General features: G+C 48.2%; 1 protein-coding gene and 1 long non-coding RNA gene across 7 annotated transcripts in view; both read left to right on the forward strand.

Moving 5' to 3' along the window:
* Window positions 1–26,542, forward strand: part of LOC148140619 (uncharacterized) — a 72,870-nt gene that overhangs the window by 25,668 nt on the left and 20,660 nt on the right. The window lies entirely within an intron of this gene.
* The window catches only part of LOC122541332 (butyrophilin subfamily 1 member A1-like), a 40,768-nt gene that overhangs the window by 2,964 nt on the left and 11,262 nt on the right, over window positions 1–26,542 (forward strand). The window contains exons 1-9 of one of the 6 annotated variants that reach the window (XM_087979469.1): window positions 4,115–4,248; window positions 6,525–6,639; window positions 8,735–9,082; window positions 11,502–11,783; window positions 17,604–17,732; window positions 22,528–22,554; window positions 22,763–22,789; window positions 25,179–25,205; window positions 25,337–25,363. In XM_087979469.1, the coding sequence (XP_087835595.1) occupies window positions 6,585–6,639; window positions 8,735–9,082; window positions 11,502–11,783; window positions 17,604–17,732; window positions 22,528–22,554; window positions 22,763–22,789; window positions 25,179–25,205; window positions 25,337–25,363 (922 nt within the window). In that variant the 5' untranslated portion in view covers window positions 4,115–4,248; window positions 6,525–6,584. Of the gene's footprint in view, window positions 1–4,114; window positions 4,249–4,711; window positions 4,899–6,524; window positions 6,640–8,734; window positions 9,083–11,501; window positions 11,784–17,603; window positions 17,733–22,527; window positions 22,555–22,762; window positions 22,790–25,178; window positions 25,206–25,336; window positions 25,364–26,542 lie in introns of those variants that run through there. The other 5 variants (XM_087979470.1, XM_087979471.1, XM_087979472.1 and 2 more) reach the window with 5 other exon arrangements.

Genomic DNA, 26,542 nt, shown 5'->3' on the forward strand with positions numbered 1-26,542 from the left:
TTGTATGTGTGCATGCTTGGTAGAGCGTGCAAGTGGGTGTGAGTGTGGGGGTTGTATGTGTGTGTGTCTGAGAGAGGGTCTGAGTGACTGTGTGAGCATATAAGAGTGTATGTGTATGTGTGCTTGTGTGTGAGGGAGAGTGTGTAGTGTAGTGGGGTCACCTATAGTGTGACATGAACCCAAGGTCCCAGTTGAGGCCATCCCCATGGATACCGAACTTGGTTATCAGCCTCTGCTTGACCACTCTGCATTGTTGCTTGTCCCAAACTCCGCCTTGGAGGATGGTCACCCGAAGATCTGAGGCTGAATGTCCCGAAGAGCTGAAGTGTTCCCCATCTGGGAGGGAACAGTCCTGTCTGGCGATAGTTGTGTGGTGTCCATTCATCCGATGTTGTGGCATCTGCTTGGTCTCATCAATGTTCCATATCTCAGGGCATCCTTGCCTGCAGCGTATGAGATAGACAACGTTGGTTGAGTCAGGTGAGTACCTGCTGTGTACATGGTGGGTGGTGTCCCCATGTGTAATGGTGGTATCCATGTCAACATTCTGACACGTCTTGCAGTGGTTGCCGTGACAGGGTTGTATAGTGTTGTGGTCAATGTTATCCTGAAGGCCGGGCAGTTTGCTGTGAACAATCAACTGTTTAAGATTTAGCACCAAATCTTGCGTGATTTTTAACTTTGTCCACCTCAGTCCAACACCGGCACCTTCACATCATGTTTTTCTATAACCCAGTGTGAATCTCAAATTCATCTCATCGTCCTTCTCTCTCCATAACCTGGTATCAGTCCCAAACCAGTCTCACTGACCCTCTCCCTCCATAACCCTGCACCAATCTTAAAACTAACCTGCTTGATCAGTAAGTTTGCAGATGATACAAACATTGGTGTGGTGATAAAGGACAGCCTCAGGTTACAGGAGGATAAAGGCAGGCAACTGGAATTCAATCTGGATGAGGTGATGCACTTTGATGGAATAAACAAGACAAGGGAATACATGATGAATGGGAAGACCCTGGAAAACACTGAACGTCAGAGATACACCACTCCCTCACAGCATCAGGACAGGTGGATAATGTAATTAGGAAGCTTTATGACATTACAGCAGTTATTAGCTGAGATACAGTGTTTCAGATCAGGGAGGATATGCTCGAACTAGTTTAAAAGGTTGGTTAGGCCACAGCTAGAACATTTTGTGCAGTACTGGGGTCCACATTACAGGAGGGACATGATTGTACTGGTGCAGAGGAGATTGACCAGGATGTTGCCTGGGCTGTATCTTTCAGCTATGAAGGGAGATTTCACAGACTGAGAGCAGAGGAGATTGAGAGGGGACATAGAACATAACATTGGTGAGAGTCGTGGATTAGGGTTGACAGGAAATGTATCCCCTTGATAGAGGGATCACCAACCAGGGGCATTTTGGGAAGGGGCAGGAGGATTGGAGGAGGTGTGAGGAAAGGTATTTTCACCCAGAGGCTGGTGGGAATCTGCCTCTAAGGGTGGTAGAGGCAGACACCCTCATAACGTTGAAGAAGTGTTCAGACACGCACTTGCATTGTCAAAACATACAAGACCAAGTGAGAGAATGCAGTTAGAAATGTCAGGTGATTGGTTTTGACTGGCTACAATGTGGTGGGCCAAAGGTCCATTTCCTGTGCTGTAGGTTCCTCTGACTCTAACCCATTTGCCGCGCTCTCCATATAACCCAGTACCGATCTCAAAACCAACTTCACCGCCTCTCTCTCTACAGTCCTTTACTAATCCCTGTGGACACCATCTGCCCATATCAATCTGAAACCAAATTCACTCCCTCTCTCTCCACAGCCCTTTATTATTCCATCTGGACACCATTCAGCCATATCAATCCAAAACCAACTTCACTGCCCCTCTCGTAGCCCTGAATTAGATCAAACTAACTCCATGGCCTACTCTCCCGCCAGATCTCTGTCTTCATTCCAATGTCCCTCTCCTGACATAGCCCTTTAATAAACTCAGATCAACTTAAGTGTCCACCCTGTCTGCAGACTCCTGCATCAATTCTACTGTCCCTCTCTCTCCATAGCTGTATATCAATCCTCATAGAATATAAACAGTTTGCACGTGCTTTAACTGAATTATACGTGTCATGCAGCCCTGTTGGAATTTGAACACTGTCACTGAACTAAATTCCAGTAAGCTTATCCATCAGATCCTTTATGTATGGCCAGCCAGTCTGTACCCACCTCATACTGCCCTTGAAGTGGCTGTACTGGTGTAGAGACTGTCAGACATCTCCCTCTGGAGTGTGCCTTTGTAAAGGGAGTCTGGAAGGAGATGCAGTGGTTTATGTCGAGGTTTGTCCCGAGGAGCTCCGTGACTCCATGCTCTCCGGGCTGTTCCCCGGGACACACATCGAGACAAACGTCGCCTGTGCCTGGAGGACCTGTCACCTCGGTGAACGACACTCTTTGGTCTGTCCGAAACCTGTCGGTCTTCCAGGGCAAGGAGTTGACCCTGACCGAAAGATGTTGTGAAACTTGAAAGGATTCAGAAAAGGATGTTGCCAGGATTGGAGGGTTTGAGCTACAGGGAGAGGCTGAACAGGCTGGGGCTGTTTTACCTGGAGTGTCGGAGGCTGAGGGGTGACCTTATAGAGGTTTATAAAATCATGAGGGGCATGGATAGGGTAAATAGACAAAGTCTTTTCCCTGGGTTGGGGGAGTCCAGAACTAGAGGGCATAGGTTTAGGGTGAAAGGGGAAAGATTTAAAAGGGACCTAAGGGGCAACTTTTTCACACAGAAGGTGGTACGTGTATGGAATGAGCTGCCAGAGGAAGTGGTGGAGGCTGGTACAATTACAGCATTTAAAAGGCATCTGGATGGCTATATGAATAGGAAGGATTTGTCAGGATATCGGCCCAGAGCTGGCAAGTGGGGCTAGATTAATTTAGGATATCTGGTTAGCATGCATGAGTTGGATTGAAGGATCTGTTTCTGTGCTGTGCATCTCTATGAGCCTATAAGTGTTGTAGACTGGCACATTCTCACCCCACACCCCCCTTTCATCTACCTATCACATTTCCAACTACCTTCCCCCTAGCCTCAGGCTCCTTGGGCCCTGCCCCCATTCCTGATGAAGTGCTCTTACCTGCAACGCCGACTCTCCTGCCCCTCGGATGCTGTCTGACCGGCTGTGCGTTTCCAGCGCCTCGCTTTTCGACTCTGATCTGCAGCCCTCACTTTCTCCTGGCCTGTCCCAAGGTCCAGGACTACGCGCTGAGGGACGCGCTAAAACTTGGGGCAGCTGCCGCCAAGGGGCAGTGGGGAAAGACCACCGTCTGGGGTCTACCTGCTGAAGTACAATGAGAATCTGTAAGTTCTTATGGCACAGCGGTAGTGTCTCTACCTCCGTGTCAGGAGGGTCAGCGCTCTGAAAGCTAGTGTGCTTCCAAATAAACCTGTTGGACTATAACCTGGTGTTGTGGGATTTTTTTTAACTCGGTACACCCCAGTCCAAGACCGGCATCTCCAAATCTGTGCCAGGAGACCTGGGTAGAAGACTCACCTGTAGTAACATAGGTCGGTTAGGAAGTGGGTACTGCAGATGCTGGAGATGAAAGTGTGGTGCCGGAAAAGCACAGCAGGACAGGCAGCATCCGAGGAGCAGGAAAAGAAAATAGTTTATAACCAGGGTCTGTTGATGTTTCCAGATAATCTGGCAGCACCTAATCAAAAAAAAAGTTAAATCTTTCACGGTTACAAAATACATTTTTTGTTGCAGAGGGACTGAAGCTGCCATGCAGAAGGTTAAAGAAAAATGAAAATTCGACTTTATTTTCTGTGTTGAACTGTTCTGTCCTCGTACTCGCTCTCTGATCATTTATGAATCATGTATCTGTTCGAAACAGATATATTTGTTATCTATATATATAGATATATAGATATATATATATCTATAGATATATAGATATATAGTTATATATATATACTTATATATAGATATACTTATATATCTATATATAAGTATATATATCGATAAACTTACAGGAAAGGAACACGCCTCGTTTCAAAGTCTCACCCACCCACCCGGACACGCAAGAGTTACTGGGAGGATTGTTATAATTCTGTGCTCCCTCTCTTGATCATGTGAAATTATTGCAGCCCAACTGAGGGATAAGGCCATTTTCCTGTCTAGCACACGATAGGAAAACGGGTTTCGGCACTGTTCTCCGGGAGGGGGGAGCTGAAGGAATATGAAATGCTCGGGTAAGTTTCACCTTGGCAGACATTCCCTGCTGAAAGTGACAGGGCGGTGCTGCTGCGCCCAGCACTAACTGGGAATGACACCACAGTCAGTCCGGGATGCGCTCCCTTCACTGGGTTCGCTGCTTCTGAAGCAGAAATCGTCAATGTTACAGCCTGGGGTGGGGGATTACCTTGTAAAACTCCAGAGACAAGTATTTTCAACTCTTCCGGAACTTTATGGTCTGCCCGACCAACTCTCCAACTCAAAAGCCCGGATTTGTTTGTTGGGAGAAGTTGGTTATAATCATTAATATTTTTTTTCCCCCCAAAAAGATATGTGTGTTTGAGTGGTGTGTGTTATGTTATATTTTATAACGTCCGGGGGATTTGACCGTCGCCCTTGTTTTGAAGAGTTTGAGATTTACTTTCGTTTTCGGCTGCGGAAGCTCTCCTCTCCTTCCTGTCTCTGCTCCCTCCACTCCCATGCACTGCCCTCTGTTTTCTTCTACTCTACCTTCTGGAAACTTGAAATCGTTCCTGGCCCCGAGTCCATTCGGCCCCTCGCCTCCCCTGCTGGGCCAGTTGTACCGGCTCATGTTTGAACAGAGCTCCCATTTAGAAAAACACTGAAACCCCATCTTCACGTCCTTGCCTCCTCTCAGTCTCTGCTGGTAAGTCAGTAAGCCTTGGCTATGCCCAAAACGTCGATTTTACTGTCCCTCGGATGCTGCCTGAATTGCTGTGCTCTTCCAGCACCACTGATCCCGAATCTGGTTTCCAGCATCTGCAGTCATTGTTTTTTTTACCTCTATGCTCTCATTGCTGGCCTCTCCACGCCCTCCATCCACTTCACCATGCCTTCAGTGGCCTGGGATTGGATTAGAATCTCTGCAGTATGGAAACAGGCCCTTCAGCCCAACAAGTCCACACCGACCCTCCTCTCCCCCCCTTCCCCGACCCTCGCTCCCCCCTCCCCCGACCCTCGCCTCCCCCCTCCCCCCCGACCCTCGCCTCCCCCCTCCCCCCCGACCCTCGCCTCCCCCCTCCCCCCCGACCCTCGCCTCCCCCCTCCCCCCCGACCCTCGCCTCCCCCCCGACCCTCGCCTCCCCCCTCCCCCCCGACCCTCGCCTCCCCCCTCCCCCCCGACCCTCGCCTCCCCTGACCCTCGCCTCCCCCCTCCCCCCCGACCCTCGCCTCCCCCCTCCCCCCCGACCCTCGCCTCCCCCCTCCCCCCCGACCCTCGCCTCCCCCCTCCCCCCCGACCCTCGCCTCCCCCCTCCCCCCCGACCCTCGCCTCCCCCCCTCCCCCCCGACCCTCGCCTCCCCCCCTCCCCCCCGACCCTCCCCCCTCCCCCCCGACCCTCGCCTCCCCCCTCCCCCCCGACCCTCGCCTCCCCCCTCCCCCCCGACCCTCGCCTCCCCCCTCCCCCCCGACCCTCGCCTCCCCCCTCCCCCCCGACCCTCGCCTCCCATGACCCTCGCCTCCCGCCTCCCCTGACCCTCGCCTCCCGCCTCCCCCGACCCTCACCTCCCCCCTCCCCCGACCCTCGCCTCCCCCCTCCCCCGACCCTCGCCTCCTCCCCCGACCCTCGCCTCCCCCGACCCTCGCCTCCCCCGACCCTCGCCTCCCCCGACCCTCGCCTCCCCCGACCCTCGCCTCCCCCGACCCTCGCCTCCCCCGACCCTCGCCTCCCCCGACCCTCGCCTCCCCCGACCCTCGCCTCCCGCCTCCCCCGACCCTCCCCCTCCCCATTCTCTTCCCCCCCCCCCCCCCCCCGACAGTGTGGCCCTCCCTCGGGAGTGACCCTCTGACAGTGCGGCCCTCCCTCGGGAGTGACCCTCTGACAGTGCGGCCCTCCCTCGGGAGTGACCCTCTGACAGTGCGGCCCTCCCTCGGGACTGACCCTCTGTGTGACAGTGCGGCACTCCCTCGGGACTGACCCTCTGTGTGACAGTGCGGCCCTCCCTCGGGACTGACCCTCTGTGTGACAGTGCGGTGCATCTGCATCATGTCACCCAAAGCTCTTGCAATGCCAAGTCGTGTTATTGTGTGAGTTTTTACTTCTCATTTGCCCCGGTGAAAGATCGCAAAGTGATTGAGATCTTTTAATTTGCTTCTTGGTAAATTCATCTGAAATGATTGCTTGTGTTTTAGAATTCATATTGCTGTGGTTTTGGGGACGCGTCGGGGGCCGTGAGGCCGGAGGTAGAACCCAAGAGCTAGGGACTCCCACCACAACAGCTTTACTTCATATTACAATGTAGTGGTGACTCAAATCTGAAATATTCATCACAGGTTTGAATGAAAAAGCTACTGTCAACTTCACAACCAGCTTTGAAGTCTGTCCTGTGAAAGATGTCGTGGAGATCTTTAATTCCTATTCTTCTCATCCTGCAATCGTCAGTCGAAGGTAAGTCGCAAAATATGTAACTGCAGCATCATTGTCTGGCAGAGCGTAGACATTGGGACTGTGTGCAGGGTCTGTCCTGTCAAATCAGTTACCCAATTGCTGTATCCCTAACCCCAGCCTCTTGCTATTTTCCTGTAGCCTTGCAATTCCTTGCAATTCCAAATACTTATCTCATTGCGAGCTAATGCAGCTGCTGCTCCCACTTGTGGTTGAGGGAGCAGTCACCACATCTCACCACTCAATTGTTTGTGTTCTTTTTATTGTTCACTTTGTTCACCTCTGGTTATTTTATCAATTGGCTAGACCCTTAAAGTCCTTCTTGACCCTTTTCCGCTCCTGCACTTGCCCTTTCGGGAAGGCCCGAGCGTTTTGTGTCACTCGGGCACTTGACGGGCTGGGCTACCTCTTGGCTGTTCTGTGCTCAGTGACGCCGCTGCTGAGGAAGATAGGAGGGGAGATGGCCGTTACCGGCACTGCGGCCACCCTCAGCCTCAGCCTCTGGTGGACGAAGGTGATTCCCTGAGCGAAGCTGGGAGGTGGCATCATGGGAGTTGGGAGAGAGGGGTTGGCGATTGTTGGCAGCAAGAGCAAAGAATGGATGTCAGTAGCCACTATTTCTGGGTTCGAATCCTTCCACAGCAGGTGGGGGTTTGAATTCGACAATAAATCTGGATTTAAGCGTCTAACAATGACCGTTGTTGAATGGCGGGATGGGGGAGGGTTAACGTCCTATCTGGTTCCCCCAATGACCTGTTCAGGCAACGCAGTCTGCTGCTCTTACCAGGTCTGGCCTACACGTGACTCCAGACCCATGGCAGTAAACGCTGGCCCACATCCCGCGAATGAGTTAAACCACTTCTCCCGATGCCAATCACGTGGATTTCAGATGAAAAGGACTCCCTTCCCCCACCTCCTGGGAAACCCAGGAGCACACGTGCCGGTGTTTTGCTTATTGTGATGCCGGCCTGGCGAGTGCCCCTGCCCGCTGCTGGGTTTCCTGGTGGGATTGGGTCCCCTTGAGTAGGCTTTGGCAGGTCATGAGGATCAATGAGACCAGGAGGGCACCAGTCTGTACCCAATGCCTTGCCATCTCTTAACGTCCACCCAAGTGCCGAACAGGTCGAAGCACCTTCTCTGAATCATAGAATCCCGACAGTGTGGAAACAGGCCCTTCGACCCAACAAGTCCGCGCCCACCATCTGAAGACAAACGCACCCAGACTCCTTCACCAATCCTATTACTCTATATTTACCCCTGACTAATGCCCCTGGCCCAACACATCCCTGGACACTATGGGGCAATTTAGCATGGACAATCCATCCTAACCTGCACAGCCTTGGACTGTGGGAGGAAACCAGAGCACCCGGAGGAAACCCACGCAGACACGGGGAGCACGTGCAAGCTCCGCACAGACAGCCGCCTGAGGCTGGGATCGAACCCGGGTCCCTGGTGCTGTGAGGCAGCAGTGCTAGCCACTGTGCCGCCCTTTCCACTGGCTGTCTGTCTCCCAACCTTCTTACTCCCAAACCCAGGAATGGCACCAACTGAATGATAGCCAGCACTGGACCTCCCTCTGTTTTTGACATTTTAGAGTCATACAGCTTGGAAACAGACCTTTCGGCCCCACTCGTGCTGACCCGGTTTCCGAAACTGAACCAGTCCCACTTGCCTGCATTTGGCCCATATCCCCCTAAACCCTTCCTATCCATGTACCTGTCCAAATGTCTTTTAAATGTTGTAACTGCACCAGCTCCTACCGGCTTTTGTGTCAGCTTGTTCCATATACTCCACCCTCTGTGTGGAAAAGTTGCCCCTTGAGTCTCTCTTTTTTTTTAAAAATTCTTTCTCCTCTCACCTTAAACCACGCCCTCTAGTTCTGGACTCCACTACCCTGGGGAAAAAGACCTTGGCTGTTCACCCTATCCATGCCCCTCGTGATTTTCTAAACCTCTATAAGGTCACCCCTCCGACATTCCAGGGAAAATAGCCCCAGCGTTTCCTTATGACTCAAACCTTCCAGCCTTCTTTCCGGTTTGATAACATCCTTCTGCGGGGGGAGAGAAAAGGAAGTATAAATGTCCTTGATTGTTTCCAGGGACGTTTATCGTTACCACTTCAGAAAAGCCAACCGTTGTCACCGTTGGCCAAGACGTGGTTCTGGAATGTCAGCTGATCCCAGCGGCAGCCCCTGAGGAAATGGAAGTGCGGTGGTTCCGAAAAGGCTGGCAGAGGATCGTACATATGTACCGGAAAGGAAAGGACGAGCCCGATGAACAAATGAAAGAATATTTCGGGAGGACGGAACTGTTCCACGATGAGTTTGGTAAAGGCAACGTCTCCCTCCTGTTGAGGAATGTGACTGTGAAAGACAACGGCACGTTCAGATGTTTTGTCGTCTCCAAAGCTCTGGACGCGGAGGGACCTGTCGAATTGAAAGTTGGAAGTGAGTGACGGTTTGTGTCTGTGAAAATGAGGCTGGGCCTTTCCATTTCTCTATCTGTGTCGTTTCTTTGGGGGGGGGTGGGGTGAGGTGATGGTGGGGGGGGAGTGGGGAGAGTGCAGCATCACCATGCCGGTTCTGTTATCCTGCCCCCAGTCAAGAACTCTGTGTTGCTTAGGGAACAATGGTGCGGGTAACCAGCTCATACTTGGCACTTCCGTCCTTGGCTCCACGCTGTAGGTTTTGACTGGGAAGTCGGAATGGCTTTGCCAACTCAGACCGTCAGAATGAGAAACGTTAAACATGTTCTCAGCTGGGCTCCGCTTTCGAAAGGGAGAGTGACCACTAAATCAACTGACACATGCGAGACGTCCACTGAATGGGTGTCAGAGGGCACGATGTGTTCAGCTCTGGAGCCTTTGTTGACACAGCTGTGCATTGACATCCCATCACGAATATGTGGTTGAGAACCCACAAGTGCATTTGACTCTGGAAGAGGTCTACACAGCCGTGGAATGAAATTAAGCTTCATTCCGCTGGAAGCAAGAGCTGGCGACAGAATTCAATTGTTTTAGGAGGGTTTTTATTTTGCTTTGTTTTTATTTGAGAATTCCCAAGACCCTTCAGTTTTATTTAACAGTCCCTGGACTCTGCCCTTCAGAGGTGGCATGGGGGAATATAAGGGGCACTTAGAGGTTTTGAAAATGAAAAATCCAGGCCTTGGTGGTTGTCAGTTCTGTGAGGTCTCCATTTCCAAATAATGTAATGTGTCATAAATGATGCAGATAATGACTTCGCAGGGAAGTGTGGTTAGGCCCCCATTCACCCTGATTTTGCCGGGTGAGACTTTGTTTTCATAACGCCGTGAACTCTAATTGAGTTTTCACACAAGTTTTTAAAAAAAAATAGGAATTTTGAACTTGCTTCACCCCGCAAAACGAGGTTGTGGGCCTGATTTAAAATCTTCAAGAGTCGAATTCAAACTTCTTGTTAATTTTAGAAATGTGCCAGATGTTGAGCTGACATTGATCTGAGAATGGGGGGAGAAGGTTTGAGAAGAATAAGATTTGGAAACGGTGGGAAAGCCAAGGGATTAGTAACCCAGGCCAACCTTTTGGGGACCTGGGTTCAAATCTCACCATGGCTTCTGGAGGAATTTAAATTCCCATCAATAAATTGGAATATGAGGCTAATCTTGGTGACCATGGTAATGATTAGAATCCCAGCAGTGTGGAAGGAGGCCATTTGGCCCATCCAGTCCACTCTGATCCTTCCGAACAGTATCCCACCCCATCCCTGTAACCCTGCATTTCCCATGGCTAACCTATCGAGCCTGCACATACCTGGACACTGTGGGGCAAGTTAGCACAGGCCAATCCACCCTAATCTGCACATGTTTGCACTGCAAGACGAAACCGGAGCACCCAGAGGAAATCCACGCAGGGAGAATGTGCGAATTCAACACAGATAGTCACCCGAGGCTGGGATCGAACCCTGGTCCCTGGAACTGTGAGGCAGCAGTGCTTACCACTGAGCCACCGTGTCGCCAGGTGTGGGAAGAGGCCATTTGGCCCAACAAGTCCACACCGAACCCCTGAAGAGTATCCACCCAGACCCATTCCTCTACCCCTGAACACTATGGGGCAATGTAGCATGGCTAATCCACCCTAACCTGCATTTCTTTGGACTGCGGGAGAAAACCCACAGGCTGGAATCTAACCCGGGTCCCTGATGCTGTGAGGCAGCAGGGCTAACCACTGAGCCACCATGTTGCCCATGTTATTGCAAACATCCAGTGGAATGCAGCTTAATTCCATTCCACAACTGATTTACTGTTGTAAAAATCCTAATATCCAGTGGGGCAAAATAAATGTGCCATCCTTGCCTGGCCTAGTCTACAATTGACACCAGGCACACAGCGACGATGGCTGGCTCTTAACAGCCCTCTTGGAAACGGCCTAGTGAGTCACTTGGTTCAAGGGCAATTGGAGGTACCCAAATTCGACAGAAGTACAGGTAGACAACCCCTTTATTCAAAATCACGAAAAGCTCCGAAAAGGTTTATTTTGTGTGTGAAGTTTTTAATCCCATTAACAAGGTCGTTTGGCGTGCAAGCAGTTAACCCAACAGTATGCCCACTCGATGTGTGTCATTCAGATGCGATGTGGGGGTGGGGGGGGGGGGTGTGGAGGCATGGCCTAGCATTGGCAGGCCTCAATTCTATCACAGGGCCCGTAGTACTCATGGTAAGTCTGCTGTTCGTTAAGATGGTTTAAAAATTTCACCGTTGACCTATTCCGAATTTTGAAAAGTTCTGAAAACCAGCTGGTCCCGAGAGTTTCAGATAAAGGATTGTGTACCTGCGCTGGGAAAGGTGTCGACTGTTGTTCTTAAGCGAACAAAATCTCATTTGAAATATTAGGTGTGGGCCATCAGCCTGCGGTGAAGATAGCTGGCTACGAGGGCAATGGAATCAAGCTTGTGTGTGCATCCGACGAGTGGTTTCCAGAACCGAGGATAGACTGGTGGAACAGCAACGGAGAGAAATTTACCGGGGTCTCCGAGAAACCCGTAGAGAACGCCAGAGGACTCTTGAAAGTGGGGAGCAGTATTGTCGTGAGCCATAATGCTGACAACACGTATAAGTGCGTCATCACTAACCTACTGCTGCAGAAAGAGCGGGAGGCCATCCTGCAGATATCAGGTGGGTAAATCCCAGTGTCGGACTGGCGCGTTTTGAGGGTCAGCTGTGGGGGGGGGTGGGGGTGGGTGCAATGGGGAATCGAGGGAAGACGGGCGCAAGATGTGATTCCCGCTGAGGGGACTTCTAAGACCTCATTTGTGCCACTTGTGCTGAGTTTAAGCAGACCTGTTCCTGGTTCCTTTAAAGTGGGGAGTGGAGGGTCTCAAAACACCAGAACAAACGTAAGTGCCCAGGGAGGATGGTTTAAAACCTGCTTAAGCGTCAAAGTTAGAAGATTTTTAAGGATGAAAGATAAAAGGAGTAGGAAATATAAAAACCCTCTCCCGGACTTCCATGTGCTGTAGGACAGAAAAGGAAAGGGTCATTTGCTCATGCATTTTCAGTCGAGGGCGCTGTTAATATTGTCTTAAGGGCAGTCGTTGGCTTTGTTTTAAACCTGTGCTTATCTCAGGAATACGTTCTGTGTTCACAGTCTGACAGTTTCAAAAGGCTGTTAAAGGATTAGTCGCGTTTTTAAGATGAGGCCTGAATATAAGTGTGCTTTTCGTTGTAAGAAGCTGACCACTTGAACATTTAAAGTTTTCGAATGGATTTCATAAATGCGATTTTTGTCACTATCAGTTGGAAGCCCGGAACTAGGTTGCCAGCAGTTTCAGTTTTCTTTCATCTCCACATGACCTTTCTGTTCCACCCATAGTGGATTTGTCGCTGAGGGGGTCAGGATGTTCGGTAGGCATTTGGCATGAGATGGTATTAAGCTGGCATGCGAAGGAAATGGGGTGATGCTGAAAGTTAATGGCGAGGTCATGGTTGCTGCATGATTGTGAATTGCAAACGCTCAGATTTGAAGTCCCAGACGATCGAGGAGGGGTTGCCTCACCTCTTGACTGAGGCGGTCTGAGATTTGTTACTGTGGGGGTCTTCCCACCCCTCCCCCGCCTCTAAAAGCGATCCATGCTGAGCAAACATTACACATTATTGACCTTCGAGGAGAAAGTGAGGTCTGCAGACGCTGGAGATCAAAGCTGTTCCAGCAATAAAGTTTCAACATTATTGACCTTCCCAACTTGTGTTTTTCAACTGTAGCAATACAATGTCAATGATATTTGCATACATTCGAAAACATCAGGACGGTCACTTCCAAAATTCCCGAGTACGCATTGGAAAGCCACTGATGTCCCGCGGAATTTAGGTCTTTTCAAAACCACTATGCTTTTTAGATATGACCGTTTCAGATCTGGGAGAAGAAAGTGGTGAAAATGAAGAATATGGTGGACGGTGCAGATCAGCACTTTAGACCTTTCTGAAGGAGATCCTGATAATCCATCGGAAACATTGGAGGCTCAGCTTTGTGTGAAAATGGGGTTCAGTTCAGGTACAATAGATGCTTCACAGGTAATGGCCAACATATTTTGGTCTGCAAGTGCAACATGTAATTAGGAAGGCAAATGGAATTTTATCCTTCATTAGTAAAGGGATTGAGTTTAAAAGCAGGGAGGTTATGTTGCAGCTGTACAGGGTGCTGGTGAGGCCACACCTGGAGTGCTGCGGGCAGTTTTGGTTTCCTAACTTGAGAAAGGATGTACTGGCGCTGGAGGGGGTGCAGAGGAGGCTCACCTGGTCGATTTTGGAGTTGAGGGGGTTGGCTGGTGAGGAGAGAGTGGGATTATTCATTGGAATTTAGAAGAATGAAGGAGGATATTATAGAAACATGTAAAATTATGAAGGGAATTGATAAGACAGTGGTAGAGAGGATGCTTCCACTGAAGGAGGGGGCATAGCCTTAAAATTAGGGGGAAGCAATTTGGGACCGAGTTGAGAAGGAACCTCTTCAGCCAGTAGGTTGTGGAATTCCCTGCCCAGTGAAGCAGTTGAGGCTTCCTCTATAAATGTTTTTAAAGCTAAGATAGATACTTTTTTGAGCAGTGAAGGGATTAAGGGTTACGGTGAGAGGGCGGGGTAAGTGAAGCTGAGGCCATGATCTTCGTAAATGGCGGAGCAGGCTCAATGGGCCAGATGGCCTACTCCTGCTCCTAGTCCTTATGTTCTTATTCAATGAACCATTTCACAACTGTGGACGTGAGAAGTGCAAGTGTTGGGATTTTTCAAAAGGGTAAGATGTCTGATAAGATCATGGAGCACTTATTGAAACATCCAGCTTATTGAAACTACGGGCTTTGACAGGCTAGATGTAGAGAGGCTTCCTTTTTAGTGGGAGAGTCTAGGAGTGGAGAACACAATCACAGAGAGAGGGGTTATCCAGTTAGGTCCGGAATGAGAAGGAATTTCTTCAGCGGGTGATGTATCCGAGGAATTCTTTACCACAGAGGGCTCCCGGGGCTGGATCATTCAGTACATTGAGATTGATTTTTGTTTAATCAATAAGGGAGTCAGGGATTATGGGGCGGGGAAGTGGAGTTGAGGATTATCCAATCGGCAATGAATGGGCTGAAAGGCCTCCTTTTTCTTCTGCAACTTACGATATCGAGATTGCACATGTAAGTTGAGAACAACCAACAGTGAAGTTCAAAACTCCAGATAGTATTCTGACCTGAGATCTGAAAGGATTGATAAGCAATGCAGGCTCATCAATATTCCAATGGTGAGTGGTTTTGCACCGACCTGATGCACAAGTGTTCTCAGTCTTGTTGCATGTAATTTTATTTTGGAGTGTGGGGTTATTGCGTTGCTGCTTTGGCACCAGGATTGTACCACATGACCAGTCAAGCAGCATCCTGCTGGACAAAGACGTGTCGATACGTTCTGTATATATGTGGCTCTTGTCACTGCAAATGATCAGCTTGTCTGTTCAGTAAAGCTGCTTTTGAGATTTTCAAGCAAGCTGAACCTGCACAACCTACCAGCACGTCCATCTTGAAGGACAAGGACAGCAGATACATGGGAATTCCACCTCTCTCAAAATCCCATTGAAGTCGCTTGCCATCCTGACTTGGAGATGTAGCGCCATTCCTGGGACATCATCCTGGAATTCCCTCCCTCGGGGCCAACCCACAGCAGGTGGACTGCGGTGGTTCAAGAAGGAAGCTCACTACCAAGTTTCTCAAGAACAACTAGGGATGGGCAATAAAAGTTGGCCATCGATTGTTAATCTTTCCAGAGGGATCCTGCCATATTTTGCTCGGGTGCTGATGCATTTACAAATCCTGTTGAGTAATTTTCCATTTCTTAACGCCCCCTCCGCTCCCTCTGACCGTCTGTTGTCTTTCGGGCCATTCTGCACAGAAGTAATCCAAATAAGTATTGAATACAGGAGTTGGGAGGCCACGTTGCGGCTGTACAGGACATTGGTTAGGCCACAGTTGGAATATTGCGTGCAACTCCTGTCTCCTTCCTATCAGAAAGATGTTGTGAAACTTGAAAGGGTTCAGAAAAGATTTACAAGGATGTTGCCAGGGTTGGAGGGTTTGAGCTTTAGGGAGAGGTTGAATAGGCTGGAGCTATTTTTACGGGGAGCGTTGGAGGCTGAGGGGTGACCTTACAGAGATTTATAAAATCATGAGGGTCACGGAGAGGGTAAGTGGACAGCGTCTTTCCCCTGGAGTGGGGGAGTCCAGAACTAGAGGGCAGAGGTTTAAGGTGAGAGGGGAAAGATATAAATGAGACCAAAGGAGCAACTTTTTGACGCAGAGGGTGGTGTGTGTATGGAATGAGCTGCCAGAGGAAGTGGTGGAGGCTGGTACAATTGCAACATTTAAGAGGGATCTGGATGGGTATATGAATAGGAAGGGTTTGGAGGCCAAGTGGGACTAGATTAGGTTAGGACATCTGGTCAGCATGGGCGAGTTGGACTAAAGGATCTGTTTCCATGCTGTACATCTCTATGACTCTAAGTGCACACTTGAAACTGATGTACCAGAACCTTGTCATGACTTGAACACTTTGAGGAGAAAGTGAGGTCTGCAGATGCTGGAGATCAGAGATGGAAATGTGTTGCTGGAAAAGCGCAGCAGGTCAGGCAGCATCTAGGGAACAGGAGAATCGACGTTTCGGGCATTAGCCCTTCTTCAGGAATGAGGAAAGTTGGTCCAGCAGGCTAAGATAAAAGATAGGGAGGAGGGACTTGGGAGAGGGGCGTCGGAAATGTGATAGGTGGAAAGAGGTCAAGGTGAGGGTGATAGGTCAGACTGGGGTGGGGGCGGAGAGGTCGGGAAGAAGATTGCAGGTTAGGAAGGCGGTGCTGAATTTGATGGATTTGACTGAGACAGGCTGGGGGGAGGGGAAATGGGGATGAACTCGGATTTCACCAGTTTCCTCATTTCCCCCCCCCCCCCCCCCCCCCCCCCCAGCCTGTCTCAGTCAAATCCATCAAATTCAGCACCGCCTTCCTAACCTGCAATCTTCTTCCCGACCTCTCCGCCCCCACCCCAGTCTGACCTATCACCCTCACCTTGACCTCTTTCCACCTATCACATTTCCGACGCCCCTCTCCCAAGTCCCTCCTCCCTATCTTAGCCTGCTGGACCAACTTTCCTCATTCCTGAAGAAGGGTTAATGCCCGAAACGTCGATTCTCCTGTTCCCCAGATGCTGCCTGACCTGCTGCGCTTTTCCAGCAACACATTTCCATGACTTGAACACTGCACTCCTATCTTTGGAGTCCAAATACCGACTACCATTTGCTCAAATTTCCTTCGGCTTTGGAATTCAATCGGAAATGATCCTTCCTTGCAGCCCATTAGATGACGGCCAGATATTTTTAGTAGCAACTGAGCAGAGATGTTTACTCTATTGGTGCAGTAGCTCAGGAGAATTTATTTAGCAGTGTGGAGGATATTTGTTCTGGCATGCGATAAACGAGATTTTGTGCAATCCTCGTCATTGTGTGGTGAGGAACATTTCTCCATCAGGTCACAGGTTGTCTGTAATCATAAATATGGTTGGTATTGGTTTCTTTAAACTAATGAAATTATTTCTGAGAGAGAGAACGAGGGGTCTGGCATAATGGTAATGTCATTGGTCTAGTGATCTAGAGCTCCTGCAGTGGGGACTATGGCAACAAGTGGAATTTAAGTTCAATGACTAATTCGAGAATTAAGAACTGTAGCCTCGGTCTGGGTGACCCTAAAGCTGTCATTGATTGCTATGAGAGCCCCATCACGTTCACTAATACCCTGGGTGGTTGGGGGGGGGGGGGGAGAGGGAGGATATCTGGCATCTATAAATGGTCTGCATCAGGCTAAGCAATGATGGCAGTGACCACCCTCTGAAATGGTCGAGCAACCCATTCTGTTTAAGGGCAATTAGGGGTGGGCAACAAATTCTAGCCTTGCCAGCTCTATCCATAAAAGCATTTTTTTTAAAAAAGTTGTTCCTTATGCACAAGTCCACTTATTCTAAAGCGAATTGCAAAACGTATTTTGGTTTTCCGCACCCCTTGGCGGCACGGTGGCACTGTGGTTAGCACTGCTGCCTCACAGCGTTAGAGACCCGGGTTCAATTCCCACCTCAGGCGACTGTCTGTGTGGAGTTTGCACATTCTCCCCGTGTCTGCATGGGTTTCCTCCGGTTTCCTCCCACAGTCCAAAGATGTGCAGGTTAGGTGAATTGGCCATGCTAAATTGCCCGTAGAGTTAGGTTCAGGGGTAAGTGTAGGGGAATGGTTGTGCTTCGGCGGGTCGGTGTGGACTTGTTGGGCCGAAGGGCCTGTTTCCACACTGTAAGTAATCTAATCTACGCCAGTTACGGTTTGACAGGAAGAAAGATGTGTGAATATTTCATAGTGGTTTTTTTTTAATTCCCTGAAAGTCTATTGCCTACAGTTTCGTAAATAAAGGTGTGACCTCTGAAATCTGTCTTGCAGATGAAGTCTTCCCCACGGTCTCCGGCTGGCTTGTGGCTTTCTGGGTGATCTTCATTATCCTCCTGGCAGTGTTTCTTCCTCTTCTTTACTTCTATCATAAATATCGGAGACAACGCCAGCAAATAAGAAGTAAGGGATAGTTACTCTTTGTGGGGCAGAACTTCAAACCGAAAGGGAAAATGCTGGAAAATCTCAGCAGGTCTGGCAGCAAGGAGAGGAAAGAGCTGACGCTTCGAGTCTAACTGACCCTTTGTCAAAGCTAAAAAAAAAGAGGGAGAAATAGGAAGGTATTTATACGAGGCTGAGAGAAGTGAGTCATGGCTTCAGAAGCAAAGATAGCAATGAAGAGATGATAATGACAGTGCATAGAGAGATTATAGGGAGATTAGGAGCTGTGAATGACCAAGGCTGAAGCCATTGCTATGTGACAAAATATGTGGGGGATGGGTGAAGCAGAGGCAAAATGGAAAACAGGGGAGAAGGGTAGCAAAGGGAGAAGAGGAGAGGAAAAAGGTGATGAGAGAGTGGGGAGCAAGAGAAAGAGAGACAATCAAGAAATAAGAGGTACGGAACAGTGAAAGAAAAATTTGAAAAAGATAAATAAATGAAATAAAATTACAGAGCAGAATGAAAACTGAGGGGTCGAGATGGAATAATCATCTGAAGCTGTTGAATTCAATGTTGAGACCGGCAGGCTGTAACGTGCCTAGTCGGAAGATGAGATGCTGTTCCTCCAGTTCGAGTTGAGCTTCACTGGAACATTGCAGCAGGCCCAGGACAGACATGTGGGCATGGGAGCAGGATTGGGTGTTGAAGTGGCAAGCCACGGAAAGGTCCGGGACCTGATTGCGTACAGACCGAAGGTGCTCAGCAAAGCGATCACCCGGTCGGCGTTTTGTCTCTCCGATATAGAGGAGACCACGTTGGGAGCAACGAATGCGATCGACCAAATTGAAAGAGGTACAAGTGAAACGCTGCTTACTCTGAAATGAGTGTCTGGGGCCTTGGATGGTGAGCATGGAAGAGGGAAAGGGGCAGCTGTTGCACCTTCTGCGATTGCATGGGAAGGTGCCGTGTGTGATGGGAGAGGTGTTAGGTGTGATGGAGGAGTGGACTAGGTTGTCCTGGAGGGAACGATCTCTGCGGAATGCAGACGGGTGCGGGAAGAGAAGATGTGTTTAGTGGTGGCGTCGTGTCGGAGTTGGCGAAAATGGCGGAGGATTACTCTTCGCATGTGAAGGCTGGTGGGGTGAAAGGAGAGAACAAGAGGGACCCTATCCTTGTTCTGGGAGGGAAGGGAGGGGGTGAGGGTCGTGGCGCGGGAGATGGACCGCACACTGTCGAGTGCCCTGTCAACAACTGTAGGTGGGAAGCCACGGTTGGAGAAGAAGGAGCACATATTAAGAGCACCACTTTGGAAAGTGGCCTCATTGGAACAAATACGGAGGAGGCGAAGGAGCTGAGAGAAAGGGATAGAGTCCTTACAGGACATAGGGTGAGAAGAGCTGTAGTCCAGATAGCTGTGGGAGTCAGAGGGCTATTGCTGGAAATGGAGACAGAAAGGTCAAGGAAAGGAAGGCGAGTGTCGGAGATGGACAAGGTGAAGGTGATGGAGGGATGGAAACTGGAAGCGAAGGTTATGCATTTTTCCAGGTCAGGACGAGAGCATGAAGCCGCACCAAAATAGTCATCAATGTACCGATATAGCAGTTGTGGGAGAGGACCCTGGTAGGCCTGGAACAAGAAATGTTCCACATACCCCATGGAAAGGCAGGCATAGCTCAGACCCATGCGGGTACCCATTGCTACACCTTTGATTTGGAGAAAATGGAATGAGTTGAAGGAGAAGTTGTTGAGAGAGAGAAGAAGTTCAGTCAGGCGGAGGAGAGTGGTGGTGGATGGAGATTGTTCGGGCCTCTTTTCGAGAAAGAAGCGAAGACCTTTCAAGCCGTCTTGGTGTGAGATGGAGGTGTAAAGAGAGTGCTCATCCATGGTGAATAGAAGGTGGTTTGGGCCTGCGAATTGAAAGCTGTCAGTGTGTTGCAGGGCATCAGAGGAATCCCGGATGTAGGTGGGGAGGGAGTGAACCAGAGGAGTAAAGATGGAGTCAAGGTAGGAGGAAATAAGTTCAGTGGGGCAGGAGCATGCTGACACAATGGGTTTGTCGGGACAGTCCTCCTTGTGGATTTTGGGAAGTAGGTAGAAACGGGCTGTCTGGGGTTGGGAGACTGAGGTTGGAAGTTGTGGGGGGAAGGCATCCGGAGGAAATGAGGTCAGTCACCGCGTTGGAGACAATGGCTTGATGCTCAGTGGTGTGGTCATGCTCCATGGGGAGGTAGGAGGAGGAATCTGAGAGTTGGCGCTCAGCCTCTGCGAGGTAGAGGTCAGTATGCCAGATGACAACAGCATCCCCTTTGTCAGCAGGTTTGATGACAAGGTTGGGGTTGGACCTAAGGGAGCGAAGGGTAGAAAATTTGGATGGAGAGAGGTTGGAATGGGTAAGAGGGGCAGGGAAATTAAGGCGGCCAATGTCCCGTAGGCAATTGACAATGAAAAGATTGAGGGCAGGAAATTGTCCTGGCGGGGGTGTCCAATTAGAGGTGGAATGATGGAGGGATGTGAAAGGATCTGTGGAGCGGGGGGGAGGACTCTTGCCCAAAGAAGTGAGCACGAAGGCGACGGAAGAAGAGCTCAGCATCATGTCGAGCCCGGAATTCATTGAGGTGGGGACGTAAGGGTACAAAGCTGAGTCCTTTGTTGTGAAAAGCATGCTCAGCCTCTCCTTACAGATGCTGCCAGACCTGCTGAGATTTTCCAGCATTTTCCCTTTTGGTTTCAGATTCCAGCATCCGCAGTAATTTGCTTTTATTCAAACCGAAAGACATCGCTTTTGTTTTTGCGAAACAGCTAAAGGGTGGGAGGAGAAAGGGAACTCGCGCTGTGCTCTGACATTGCGTTTTTCAGTGACCGAATCAGCAAAGAAAGATACCCAGCCCTTTTCTCGCTGGCTGTACTGCTGCCACTTTCCAGCAGGGGTCAGTGTAATAGGGCCCAGTAACGAGAGCTTTTATTGTTGGTGTTGAACACACCCTGCCTCTGACCTCCCCTTTCAAAATCCACTTGTATCACATTAACAACTGATAACAGCCTTTATTGGCGAGTTATGGACCAAACCAGAGCAGAGCCTGTCAGAATATTTTAAGAAAGTAGCCTAAGTCCTAAATTTTCCTTATTTTTTTTAAAAGGTGAATGTGAAGTATCTCTTCCAGTTGCGGTTTGTCTGGTCAATAAAGCAAAATAACGAAAAGCAAAACACAATTTGTTCAAATACAATAGTTATAATAAATAGCTCAGTGGTTAGCACTGCTGCCTCACGGCGCCAGGGTCCCAGGTTCAATTCCAGCCTCAGGCGACTGTCTGTGTGGAGTTTGCACATTCTCCCCGTGTCTGTGTGGGTTCCCTCTGGGTGCTCCGGTCTCCTCCCACAATCTGAGGATGAGCAGGTTAGGATGAATTGGCCGTGCTAAATTGTCTATAGTATTCAGGGATGTGTTAGTCAGGGTAAATGTAGAGTCATGGGTCTGGGTGGGTTACTCTTCAGAGGGTTGGTGTGGACTTGTTGGGCCAAAAGGCCTGTTTCCACACTGTAGGGATTCTATGTATTAACTCTATTGGAAAACTTAATAGAAAATAGATATAATAACTGTTACTAATTAACTGTTCCAATATAGTAACATCCCATAAACACACCCCTCTGGCAAAATTCAGAAAATTTAGTTTAGATTAGATTCCCTGCAGTGTGGAAACAGGCCCTTCGGCCCAACCAGTCCACACCGACCCTCCAAAGAGTAAACCACCCAGACCCATTTCCCTCTGGCGAATTGACCTAACACTATGGGGCAATTTGGCATGGCCAATCCACCCTATCCTGCACATCTTTGGACTGTGGGAGGAGACCGGAGCACCCGGAGGAAACCCACGCAGACACTGGGAGAACATGCAAACTCCACACAGACAGTCGCCCGAGGCTGGAATCGAACACGGGACCCTGAGCAACTGTGCTGTCCTAGATTTGTCTCAACCGGTAACCCCAGCAACCCAGAAGGCAAAATATCAATTGAGAGCTCAGAGTAGCAACAGGGAGACATTGACTGCAGCTTCCAACCTGTTGAGACTCCCAACAGCAACTGATGCTGAGAATCTCAAAGCTTAAAACTAGAATTCCTGGTTCTGAGAGAGCTGGCCACAACCATTCTAACTTCTTTTTTAAAAAAAACAAAGATTTCCCAGGCTGTTTACAGGCCTTCACTAGCCAGCTCGGCTCCTCTGCTTTAAAAACTCTTTTCAAAGAAAAAAGGACAAAATATACCTTACAGCACGGTCACAAGATGTTCTTGAACATTCTTAAAATATTGTGGGTCATGATGAGGAGGTGCCGGTGTTGGACTGGGGTGGACAAAGTTAAAAATCACACAACAACAGGTTACAATCCAACAGATTTATTTGGAAGTACACTGGCTTTCGGAGCACCGCTCCTTCCTCACGTGGTTAGTGGGCAGGATCATAAGACACAGAATTTAAAGCACAGGATCACAGTGTCATGCAACTGATAACAATATATTGAACAAACCTAGATTGCTGTTAAGTTTTTCATCTTTTAGGATTGGATGCAGGCTTCACTAATATATGAATCCCAGAACTTCTTTCAAGTCACATTCCCGAGATACCTTAAGATTTATTTTTGTGGGTGACATTGTGACTGAGTTGTCCTGGTCTCTGCTGTGACGAGTGACTCATGATGCCAACCCCTCGATTCAATGAAAGCGCTCGTTCATAAATCTATCTGCAGCAGTGACTTAATATCCAATGTGTTACTGCTTATGTGATTACTACCCAACTAAACTATATGCGTCTTATTTTTCAGCTCTAATGATGAGACCTGCCATCAATGGTAAGTCCAATACTTAAATGTTGTAATATATTCCATATTTGAAAATGAAAATTTTTTATTGATGGTCAGTAGCAAAACCTGGCCTTTTTACAATGTGCCTTTTTCAATACTGCAGCACTAGCTGGTGATGCTGCAGAAGTTCGTGTTGTAAGGGTTTACTGAACAAAGATGTTAATGAATTAAACCTTTTATGTTTTTTTCATTTCAGAGTATGAAGCATTGAATGCAAAGCTCAGTAAGTGACTACTAACCAAAGTACAGGGCGTTCTGCGATAACACGCGTTCCAATAACGCGAATTTGCTTTAATGCGATTGCCGAATTAGGGACATTGTTTTTAAAGCGCACACTTTTAAAACGCGCGTTGGCTATAATGCGATTACATCGCCAATACTTGTTTCGAAAGCGCAATTTTTCTGTAAAGCGGGCTTGCGCAGTAACTCGACCATCGCGTTATAAAAGAACTAGCTGTGCACAAAACAGTTGTGTAAGACTTATCTTTGGATTATTTTCCAGTCAGCATCTTAAAGAATGCTGTTCTGTATGGTGCTAGAGCATGGAAGAAAGCTCTGTCATTACTGCCTTCCTTACACACCATTCTAAAGAGATGGCAGGAACCTGCGTGGAACTCAGCTGGTTTGACTCAAAATAAATGAAAACAGCAGTGATGTTGCTAGTTATTTTAGCTCATTGAAACTTGGAACTGTAGTTGGAATTCTGGCGATCCCTCGTCCACTGAGAACCACCAAGTGGTTCAAGGTAGCGGCTCGTTATCGCCACCTCAAGGGCAATTAGAGATTGACAATAATTGGCAGCCCTACCAGCGACACCCCAGTCATGTGAAAGAATGAAAGGAAATGATGGCTGGAGAGTTCACACTGATTTCAGAGTAAACGAGAGCATTGATTAAGTCTGTCATTAATTAATACTTTAAACACAAAAATGAATGAGAAAATAGTTTCATCAAACATTTAGTGCAAAGGATTGTTTAAGCTGAACTTGATGATCAATGTAGTGTATATTCTTGTATAGGCAAAGACATTTCAACATGTTCTGCACATAAACTTTGCCCTTATATCCTCACTGAGCACTGAAGTACACACGCTGAAACAATTAATCTCAGCTGTATGAAATATATTTTCATTGCAGCGTATTACTGTTACATGTATGGCTTCTTGTTTAACAATCTGTACTGCAGTTTAATATTATTGGTGTACTACACAATGTCTGATAACGTCAAGCTGAGTAATATCACCTTGAGCTTTTCTCATTGGAATAGCGTCGTAGGGATGTACAGCACGGAAACAGACCCTTTGGACGGACTAGTCCATGCCGACCAGATGTCCGAACCTAATCTAGTGCCATTTGCCAGCACTTGGCCCATAACCCTGTCAACCCTTTCTATCCATATACCCATCCAGCCTTTTAAATGCTGTAATTGTACCAGCCCTCACCACTTCCTCTGGCAGCTCATTCCATACACGTACCACCCTTTGTGTGAAAAGGTTGCCCCTTAGGTCCCTTTTATAACTTTCCCCTTTCACCCTAAACCTATGCCCTCTAGTTCTGGACTCCCCCCACCCCAGGGAAAAGGCCTTGTCTGTTTACCCTATCCATGCCTCTCATGATTTTGTAAACCTGGATAAGGTCACCCTTTAGCCTCCCAGCACTCCCAATAGTTTTGGTGCCCTATCATCCTTTATCTGCTCAGATATCATTTGCAATAAACACAGAAGGATCTAAACATATTTTTGCTCCTTCTCTACCCTGCTTCTGATATTGTGAATGTCAGCTAATGTTTTGATGAGTGAATGGGGCATGTGTAGAATTGGCCATTTCTTCGTGAGTTGCGATATGCTGGGCTGTGTTTTGCATAGATTTGCTCTTTCTTTCAAGTGACCTAAAGGCAGCACAAGGAGAGGGACATTAGGAAGAAAAGTGGGTGAAACTCTGAGCTCTCTCTGTCCCCCTCCACAAAGCATCTTGCCTTGGAAGCACCAGCACTTTGTAGGCTGCTGTGCAGAGCATCGTGACATGCTCACTGCTTAATTAGTAGATTGTGACAATTTGGCACAGTCCTCTTGTCCTGGGAACGTCTGAAGGGCATTCCAGAGCTGCTGGACATTACTTTCTCTTTCACACCTCCCGTCAACCACAGTACCTCTATAATGTGTGGCGTGATGCCTGCAGTAATGTTCTGGTAACGCAGGTTCAAGTCCCGCCACCGAATGCATCTTTCAGCGAGTTGTCCGTTCTGATACTCTCTCTTACTAAAAGTAGAAAAAATTTTTTTGAATCATTCACTCGTGAGGTATGGATGTCATCAGTGCGCAGTGAGGATATAAGGGCAAAGTTTATGTGCAGAACATGTTGAAATGTCTTTGCCAGTGTTAAGAACTCTTGAGAAAATGGTGGTGAGTTGCCATCTTGAACCGCTGCAGTTCACATGCTATGAGTTGTCCCTTGGGTGTTTCCATCCCTCACTATGACTGCTCGACGAAATGTATGAAACTTTTTAAAAGTAACAAAATTTCTGGTGCCTGCATTTAGTTACGTCAAGTCAGCTCCTATCATTTGTAGCAAAAACAATGTCCTCAACATGTGTTTGTTTTTCCTTTGCTCACAGATCAAGCATGTGCAAGTGCAGAGAAAGGTAGGCCCTGCCTCCTTTGTAATGCTATATCACGAACACTAACTTAGCATTGCCTGGACTCATGCTTAGAAATAAATGGCAGACTTTCATAATGAGGTGTCTAATCATTGTCATCATTTCTTTCCAAACAGAAAAAAGTGAGCTGTTAAAGCAGATAGGTAAGGTCATGCATGATGTATACTACTGTGGTGTTCTCATCATATAGGCAAAGAGAAATAGAATTTGGGTCACTTGGTCTACCCACTTACCAGGAATTACTCATGACTGGGTGAAGAGAGGGGGGGGAGCACTGCTCCTAAAACCTGCCCAAGTAATTCTCAATTGACTTTGAGTTAAACGTCTGCAAGATGTGCATCCAATTTTGCACCTGATCTTGATGGCAAGGTTAATTTTAAACTTTCCCTCCACATTCCCACTTCTGATTGAGTTGTCTTCTGTCCTGACTAATTCTCCTTCTCTCTATACTAGGTCTCCACTTTTTTTCCTTTTGCATGTTTCACAGCGTGCATCCAGACCTGTCAAAACCACCTTAATATCACTTTATTGGTTTCTTGTGGAATGTAGACTGGGAATTAGTTAAATCGGATGATTCTGTAGGCGAAGGTGGGTACTGCAGATGCTGGAGGTTTGAGTCAAGATTAGAGTGGCGCTGGAAAAGCACAGCAGGTCAGGCAGTATCCGAGGAGCAGGAAAATCGATGTTTCGGTCAAAAACGCTTCATCAGGAAGGATGATTCTGTCACTACTCTTCCTGGTCACAACCAGGCAGTAGAAGAGGCTGTTGCAACAAAACAGTTTGTACATTGTCAGCAGATGGAGAAGAAAATGGATTTTTGTTGAGAGTTCTGCGGAAGGGATTCTTTTTAGAAGAGGTTAGAAAGTCATTTTTGAACAGTGAGGTCAAGCATTCTTTCCAAGAAGACATGCAGTTGGTGTGAAGTGGCCCAATCAGGTACCTGGACCGTTAATTGTTGGGTGATTACACAGTGGAACTCCTACGACTGTAGAAAGAGAAATGGCCAGAGGTCAGAACCAGATTTCAGTTCAGGAGAACACTTTCAAACCAGCAAGGAGGCAGTTAGTTTGTGAAGCCTTTTGCTTATAAAGCAGCCTAAGGGAAAAGGACTTGAAAAGGCCCTCTATATGTTTTACTATTGAATGGAAAGAGTGAATTAGTTTGTCAATTTTTTTGTCTCTGGGAGAAACAGTAATGGAGAGAGCCAGATCTGGAAAATGCATGGAAAGTCACTGAAAGGAAATACTTGCACTCTCTTCTGTTAAAAAGTTTTAAAAGTTAAGATTCCATACAAAATTTCATTGGGATTGAGTGGCTGTAAA

Source organism: Chiloscyllium plagiosum, unplaced genomic scaffold, assembly GCF_037043375.1.
Source record: "Chiloscyllium plagiosum isolate Xiang-an unplaced genomic scaffold, Cpla_swu_hap1 HiC_scaffold_35, whole genome shotgun sequence".
Lineage (NCBI taxonomy): Eukaryota > Metazoa > Chordata > Chondrichthyes > Orectolobiformes > Hemiscylliidae > Chiloscyllium > Chiloscyllium plagiosum.